At 47.5% G+C, this 8,697-nt stretch overlaps 1 protein-coding gene across 1 annotated transcript in view; it reads left to right on the forward strand.

Annotated features, from left to right (window-relative positions):
- The first annotated feature begins 7,448 nt into the window (after window positions 1-7,448).
- LOC107299964 (zinc finger and BTB domain-containing protein 7C-like) overlaps window positions 7,449-8,697 on the forward strand; it is an 8,576-nt gene continuing 7,327 nt past the window's right edge. Inside the window, exon 1 of the mRNA XM_015829308.2 lies at window positions 7,449-8,629. Within this exon, the coding sequence (XP_015684794.1) occupies window positions 7,449-8,629 (1,181 nt within the window). The remainder of the gene's footprint in view (window positions 8,630-8,697) is intronic.

Raw genomic sequence — 8,697 nt, forward strand, 5'->3', positions numbered from 1 at the left:
AGATGGGCCTTCAGGGCTCGGCGAAAGAGGCGCAGGTCCGTAGTTGTACGTAGGTCGGAGGGGTAGGTCATTCCAGAGGGCAGGAGCTGCCACAGAGAAGGCTCTCCCCCTGGGGGTCGCCAGCCGGCATTGTCTGGCCGACGGCACCCTAAGGAGGCCCTCTCTGTGGGAGCGGACTGGCCGAAGGGAGGTGTTTGGTAGGAGGCGGTCTTGCAAATACCTGGGTCCATTGCCATGGAGCGCTTTAAAGGTTGTTACTAACACCTTGAAGCGCACCCGGAAGGCCACCGGCAGCCAGTGCAGCTCGCGCAGGAGAGGTGTTACATGGGAGCATCTAGAGGCCCCCAAAATCCCCCGCGCGGCCGCATTCTGAACTAGCTGGAGCCTCCGGGTGCACCTCAAGGGGAGCCCCATGTAGAGAGCATTGCAATAGTCCAGGCGGGAAACAACAAGGGCTTGAGTGACTGTGCGTAGGGCGTCCCGATCCAGAAAGGGGCGCAACTGGCGTATCAGGCGAACCTGATGAAAAGCCCCCCTGGGACCTTGGAGGTCATCTAGTTCAACCCCCCGCTATAGCATTTCAGACAAGTGGCTGTCCAGTCTCTTCTTAAAAACTTCCAGTGTTGGAGCATTCACCACTTCTGGAGGCAGGTGGTTCCACTGGTTAATTGTTCTGACTGTCAGGAAGTTTCTCCTTAGTTCCAGGTTGCTTCTCTCCTTGATGAGTTTCCACCCGTTGCTTCTTGTCCTGCCTTCAGGGGCTTTGGAGAATAGCTTGACTCCCTCTTCTTTGGGGCAGCCCCTGAGATACTGGAAGACTGCTATCATGTCCCCCCTCGTCCTTCTCTTCATTAAACTAGACATCCCCAATTCCAGCAACCGTTCCTCATATGTTTTAGCCTCCAGTCCCCTGATCCTCTTTGTTGCTCTTCTCTGCACTCTTTCCAGAGTCTCAACACCTTTTTTACATCGTGGTGACCAAAACTGGATGCCGTATTCCAAGTGTGGCCTTACCAAGGCCTTGTAAAGTGGTATTAACCCTTCACGTGACCTTGATTCTCTCCTTCTTTTTGAACTTCTTTTTGAAATGCAGCCTTCATATTTTTAACAATTGCTGGTTAAGATTATGCCAAGCTCCTGCTAAGTAAATTTAATACAGGTCATCCTCAATTGACAATCACAGCTGAACCCCAAATTTCTGTTTGTAAGTGAGATAGTTGCAGAGTGAGTTCTGCTCCATTTTACGACCTTTCCTGCCGCAGTTGCAAAGTGAAGCAAATTTGGCTTCCCCTATTGGCTTTGCTTGTCAGAAAATCGCAAAAGGGGATCACGTGACCCCGGGACGCTGCAAACGTCATAAATGTCAATCAATTGCTAAGCCTCCAAATTTTGATCACGTGACCCTGGGGAGGCCGCAACGGTCGTAAGTGTGAAAAAGGATCAGACGTCACTATTTCCAGTGCCATATTAACTTCAAATGGTCACTAAAGGAACGGTGATAAGTTGAGGACTACTGTAGTCTAAGCCAGGATTATATAGAAGAGACTGGACAGCCGTCTGTCTGAAATGGTATAGGGTTTCCTGCCTGAGCAGGGGGTTGGACTAGATGACCTCCAAGGTCCCTTCCAGCCCTATTCTATTTCTATTTCTATTTTTATTTCTATTTCTATTCTAATTAACCAGTGGAACAACCTGCCACCAGAAATCGTGGGTGCTCCATCACTGGAGTTTTTAAAAAGAGACTAGACAATCACCTGTCTGAGATGATATAGGTTCTCCTGCTTGAGCAGGGGGCTGGACTAGAAGACCTCCAAGGTCCCTTCCAGCTTCCATTCTATTCTATTCTATTTCTATTTCTATTTCTATTTCTATTTCTATTCTATTTCTACTTCTATTTCTATTCTAATTAACCAGTGGCACAACCTGCCACCAGAAGTTTTGAATGCTCCAACACTGGAAGTTTTTAAGAAGAGACTGGACAGCCATTGGTCCGAAATGGTATAGAGTTTCCTGCCCGAGCAGGGGGTTGGACTAGATGACCTCCAAGGTCCCTTCCAGCTCTATTCTATTTCTATTTCTATTTCTATTCTAATTAACCAGTGGAACAACCTGCCTCCAGAACTTGTGAATGCTCCAACAATGGAAGTTTTTAAGAAGAGACTGGACAGCCATTTGTCTGAAACGGTATAGGGTTTCCTGCCCGAGCAGGATGTTGGACTAGATGACCTCCAAGGTCCCTTCCAATTTTATTTTTATTATTATTATTATATTTACAGTATTCCTTAGCAGAATACCAAGGGATTCTGGTAATTGAAATCAAGCCATTTTAAAGTCGCTAAGATTGAGAAACACTATTAACGGGGGTTTATTTTTGTTGTTGTTCCTCTGAGCTTTCAGTAGACATAATATCAAATGTTGAAATAGCACCAGTCTGACCATTATGATATATATATATTAATTGGAACCTGTTTCTCTGCGTGCCTGGCCTAAGGCCATGAAAGGCACCATTGCAGGATACCAAAATTTACAATACCAAAAGCATTCCCTCCTTTTCTCTCCTCTCCCCCCCCCTTTTGTAAAGTTACAACATCACACAAAGTTGTCCTGGAGAAACCCAGCGAAAGAAACGAGAGACAGCACAACACAAAACAATCATTCTGACTTTAAGATTCAGAGGTTTGTTTTAGTAATAATTTGGAACACAAGCAAACACCCCAACATCGCTTACCTTAGCGACCCATTGTAATGAGGTCCGGTGACTTAGCAGTTCCAATAAGGACAGCTATAGGCCAGTGGCGATCATTTTTTTTGCGACCTTTGGACAAGCAAAGCCAGATTTCCTTAGCAACCGTGTTGCTAACTTAACAGCTGCGGTGATTCACGTAACAACTGTGGCGAGAAACATCATAAAGCCGGGCGAAACTCACTCGTCTCGCTTAGCAACACGGAATGTTGGGCTCAGTTGTGGTCATAAGCCGAGGACTGCCTGTATAGCTAAAAGCCCCTTCAACGCTGCACAAATCAAAGCAGAAATGGAGAAAGATCCAGCCCAGGGGTAGGCAACCATGGCCCCTTCATGACTTGTGGACTTCAACTCCCAGAATTCCTGAGCCAGCATGGGGGAACTATGGCCCCTTCATGACTCGTGGACTTTAACTCCCAGAATTCCTGAGCCAGCATGGGGAATTATGGCCCCTTTATGACTAGTGGACTTCAACTCCCAGAATTCCTGAGCCAGCATGGGGAACTATGGCCCCCTTTATGACTGGTGGACTTCAACTCCCAGAATTCCTGAGCCAGCATGGGGAACTATGGCCCCCTTTATGACTGGTGGACTTCAACTCCCAGAATTCCTGAGCCAGCATGGGGGAACTATGGCCCCCTTTATGACTGATGGACTTCAACTCCCAGAATTCCTGAGCCAGCCTGGCTCAGCATGGAAACCTCTCCCTTTCCCCTCAGCATGGCTGGCTCAGGAATTCTGGGAATTGAAGTCCATGAGTCATAAAAGAGCCAAGGTTGCCTACCCCTGATCCAGCCATTCTTGGTAGCCGGGGGCTAATTGTGGTGGGTCTGCCACCCACCTCTTAACTTCCACACGGCAAATTCAACATGATGTCATTCTTACCTGAAATAATTGTGTGCCTCCAGACTTCCGGGAGGAAATGGCCGTGCTTTTCTGGCCTGGGCGGGTGGGTGTGCGATCTTTTGAACATGAAACACTCCGGAGAGAAACGGCTCAGGACCGGCTCTTATCAGTGGTTCCCTTTTGGGTGGAGGCCGGCTTAAGTTTCCACTCACATCACTTTCCAAGAAAGACGTCGGTCCCCTCCAGCACCCTCCCAAATTGATTTTGAAAATAATTTGCCTTAAAAAAAAAAAAAAAGGATTCCCTGGATGTTGTTGTGCTCACCATTAAATGCAAACAAACAAACAAACAAATTCTAGGTAAACTCAGAATGGCTGCATTCGCAAAATGTTTGATTCCTGATAGGTTCTTGTTTCCAGCTTTCAGACAGGATTTTGAGCAATGATTAAAATTCCTACAAGATAAACTGCGTAAAAGTTAACCAAGCATAACATAACTAAGATATAACTCTCTCTCTCTCTCTCTCTCTCTATCTATCTATCTATCTATCTCTTTCTTTCTCTTTCTTTCTCTCTCTCTCTCTTTTCTCTCCCTCTTTCTCACTCTCTCTCTCTCTTTATACCTCTTTCTTTCTCACACTCTCTTTTTTTCTCTCTCTTATTTTTCTCTCTCACACTCTTTTTCTCTCTCTTTCTCTTTATATATATCTCTCTTTCTCTCTTTCTCACTCTTTCTCTCTCTCTCTCTCTCTCTATATATATATATCTCTTTCCTCTCTCTTCTCTCTCTATCTCTTTCTCTCTTTATCTCTTTTTTCTCTCTTTCTCTTTCTCTCTTTTCTCTTCTTTCTCTTTCTCTCTTGCTCTCTCTCTCTTTCTCTCTCTCTCTCTCACTCTCTCTTTCTCTCTCTCTCTCTCTCTCTCTCTCTCTCTCTCTCTCTCTCAGTGGGGTGGTAGTAGCAAACATTTGGGCTAAAGTGTGCTCCTTGAATACAGAATAATATAGTTGGAAGGGACCTTGGAGGTCATTTAGACCAACCCACTGCTCAAGCAGGAAACCCTATACCATTTCGGACAAATGACTGTCCGGCCTCTTCTTAAAAACCTCCAGTGTTGGAGCATTCACCGCTTCTGGAGGCAGGTTGTTCCACTGGTTAATTGTTCTAACAGTTCTGACTGTAAGGAAATTTCTCCTTAATTCTACCTTGCTTCTCTCCTTGATTAGTTTCCATCCGTTGTTTCTTGTCCTGCCTTCGGGCGCTTTGGAGAATAACTTGACTCCCTCTTCTTTGGGGCAGCCCCTGAGATACTGGAACGCTGCTATCCTGTTACCCCTCGTCCTTCTCTTCATTAAACTAGAAATCCCCAATTCCAGCAACCGTTCCTTATATATTTTAGCCTTCAGTCCCCTGATCATCCTTGTTGCTCTTCTCTGGACTCTTTCCAGTCTCAACATCTTTTTTACATCGCGGTGACCAAAACTGGTTGCAGTATTCTAGGTGTGGCCTTACTAAGGCTTTATAGAGTGGTATTAGTAACTCACGCCATCCTGATTGAATCCCTCTGTTAATGCAGCTTAGGATTGCATTGGCTGTTTTGGCTGCCGCCGCACACAACCAGCTCGTATTTTAAATTCTTGGCCCTTTAAGCACCAAGTTTCCCAGCTCCTCTCTGACCCTCCAAAAGCAGTCCCACAGGGGCTTTTCAAAAGGGAAGTGGACTTCCTCGGTTTCAAACCTTTCCCTGCTCGCCCAAGAAGCTTCTTCCAGTTCTGACTGAATGCTGGGGGAAATCACTTAATTTTTGAAAAGCCCCTTTGGGTCAACCACGAGGTGAGAATCTCAGCGGACACCCTTCAAAGTAGCCTCTGGAATTGTTTCAAACAGAAGCCGTGGGTAGCTCCTAACTTTCTGTTGTGAACTCCAAGCAACCTCAAGCAGTGTGTGTGTGTGTGTGTGTGTGTGTGTGTGTGTGTGTGTGTGTGTGTGTGTGTGAGTGAAATGACAGAATGTGGGAGATGTTTTGATGTTTCAGTGGGAGGGTTAATGAAATGAAGGTGGGGACCAAAGTCTCAGGAGAACGGTGGGAGGTGGTCCTGTTTGATGGGTACCCTCCAAATGAAGGCGGGGGAGCAGATGGAGGAGGCCACGAAGGGGAGGGGAAAATGCCAGGGAAGGGGTGTGTGGGTGTGTGGGTGTGTGGGTGGGTATGTGTGCAATGAAATTGTGAAGGGCTTTGAAGGACACAGGCGAGGAGCGTTCTGCACCTTCCTTAATAAACATCGGAAAGTCCCGGAAGATCAGACTAAAGCAACGGTAGGCTATTATTTTGGAGAAGCCAGAACGACAAAAACACAACTTTTCGAGCGTTTTGCCTTTTGCTGCTTTCCTTTGCAATCCCGTTCTTGCGCTGGAGAAATTGCATGCCAAGAGAACAAATTAATATTAATTTTCCTCCGCAGTTCTTTTATTTATTTATTTATTTATTTATTTATTTGGCATCGGGCGCATTCTGGGTGCCAAAACGCCGGAGGCCTCGTTCCCAAGAACAGGTGAAACTAAAAGAACGAACTCCGGTTGATTTGATTTAAATTGCATGGCTTGCAGCTGCCTTGATTAGAGGTGTTTTTCTTAATGTTTCCCTGCTTTCATCTTAAATATGAGGATTTAATATCAATGGCTGGAGGGAGACCAGGAACCACAGTCATGGGCTTGGGCAGCTGGGTGTGATGCTGGGCTTCAGGCTGTGCTGAATAGAATGGAATAGAATAGAATAGAATAGAAATTGGAATATAGAGTAGAGTAGAGTAGAGTAGAGTAGAGTAGAATAGAATAGAATAGAATAGAATAGAATAGAATAGAATAGAATAGAATAGAAAACATGGAATGGAGCTGGAATAGAATGGAATGGAATGGAATAGAATAGAAATTGGAATATGGAATAGAATAGAATAGAATAGAATAGAATAGAATAGAATAGAATAGAATAGAATATGGAATGGAATGGAATGGAATGGAATGGAATGGAATGGAGTAGAGTAGAGTAGAGTAGAGTATATGATATGGAATGGAATAGAATAGAATAGAATAGAATATGGCATAGAATAGAATATGGCATGGAATAGAATAGAATAGAATAGAATAGAATAGAATAGAATAGAGCAGAGCTGGAAGGGACCTTGGAGGTCTTCTAGTCCAGCCCCCTGCTCAAGCAGGAGAACCTATACCATCTCAGACAGGTGATTGTCTAGTCTCTTCTTGAAAACCTCCAGTGATGGAGCGCCCACAATTTCTGGAGGCAGGCTGTTCCATTGGTTGATTGTCCTCACTGTCAGGAAGTTTCTCCTTAATTCCAGGTTGCTTCTGTCTTTGGTCAGTTTCCAACCATTGTTTCTCGTCTTGCCCTCTGGTGCTTTGGAAAATAGTTTGACCCTTTCCTCTCCTTTGTGGCAGCCCCTCAAATACTGGAACGCTGCTATCATGTCTCCCCTATTCCTTCCTTTCTTTAGACTGGCCAAACCCAAGTCCCGCAGCCGTTCTTCGTATGTTTTAGTCTAGCAAAGCAGTAGCTTTTTCTGGCTGAAAGTAATAGCAGTAGCAATAGCACTTAGACTTATATACTGCTTCCGAGTGTTTTACAACCCTCTCTAAGCAGTCAGCCTATGGCCCCCCAAAATCTGGGTCCTTACTTTGCCGACCTCGGAAGGACGGAAGGCCGAATCAATCCTGAGCCGGTCAGGATCGAACTGCCGGCCGTCGGCAGAGTCTGCCTGCAATACCGCATTCAACCACTGGTAAAGTCAGTAAACTCGACTTACGTCTTATGTTTGCGTCTCTCTTTCTAGGGCTCCGCAGGAGAATATGGCCAATGGCGTTGAGGAACTCATCGGGATCCCCTTCCCAAACCACAGCAGCGAAGTCCTCTGCGGGCTCAACAAGCAGCGGAACGATGGCCTTCTGTGCGACGTGATTCTCCTGGTCCAAGACCAGGAGTACCGGACCCACAAGTCCGTGCTGGCTGCCTGTAGCCAGTATTTTAAGAAACTCTTCACCGCCGGCACGTTGGCAGACCAGCCCTACATCTACGAGATCGACTTCGTGACGCCCGAAGCCCTTTCCGCCATCCTCGAGTTCGCCTACACCTCCACCCTGACCATCACGGCGGCCAACGTCAAGCACATCCTCAACGCGGCCAAGATGCTGGAGATCCAGTGCGTGATTAACGTCTGCCTCGAAATCATGCAGCCCGGGGAAGGGGCGGGAGGCGAGAAGGAGGAGGAGGAGGAAGAGGAAGAAGAAGAGGAAGAGGAGGAGGAAGAGGAGGAGGAGGAGGTGGAGGAAGGAGCGGGCGACTTCGCCAAACGGAATCGATCCGGTGCTCAAGATCTCAGCTGCCGCCAAAGTCCATCCAAGCCGGATCTTCCTGAAGAAGTCTTCCAGGAGGCCACCAATGTCTTCTCCACCCGTCTTCCATCCAGCAGCTCCAATGGCCCACTGGGCCTTCTCCGAGACTTCTCCATCGAGTCCCTCTTGAGGGAGAACCTGTACCCCAAAGTGACCCTTCCAGAACGCAGGCCGGTCCTGTCTCCCTTCATGCCTGACCTCTTCCCCCATCTGTGGAACGGGGACTTTGGCCCCTTCGCCCCAGTAGAGGAGCATCAGGTGGACAACACCCCCTTGGACTTGGTGATCAGAAAGCAGAAGATCAAGGAGGAGCAGAAGGAGGAGCCCCTGCCCAGCCCCTTCCCCAACAGCCTCTTCAAGGAGGTCTTTGCCAACACGGCGGCCGCCGCCGCCCCCCCCTTGGGCCACGTGAAGGCCGAGAGCGACTACAGCGCCTACCTGAACTTCCTGAGCTCCGCCCACTTCGGCCGGGTCTTTCCTGGCTGGCCCGAAGAAAGGAAGATCAAGCCCAAAGCGTCCCAGCAGTGCCCCATCTGCAACAAAATCATCATGGGGGCCGGGAAGCTCCCACGGCACATGAGGACCCACACGGGGGAGAAGCCCTACATGTGTAATATCTGTGAAGTCCGGTTCACCAGGTCGGCATACTTTCAAAATTAGGGTGAACGTGCTGGGATGGAGGGAGGGAAGGAGGGAGGGATGGATT

Source organism: Protobothrops mucrosquamatus, unplaced genomic scaffold (assembly GCF_001527695.2).
Source record: "Protobothrops mucrosquamatus isolate PMUCROS unplaced genomic scaffold, P.Mucros_1.0 scaffold5821, whole genome shotgun sequence".
Taxonomy (NCBI): domain Eukaryota; kingdom Metazoa; phylum Chordata; class Lepidosauria; order Squamata; family Viperidae; genus Protobothrops; species Protobothrops mucrosquamatus.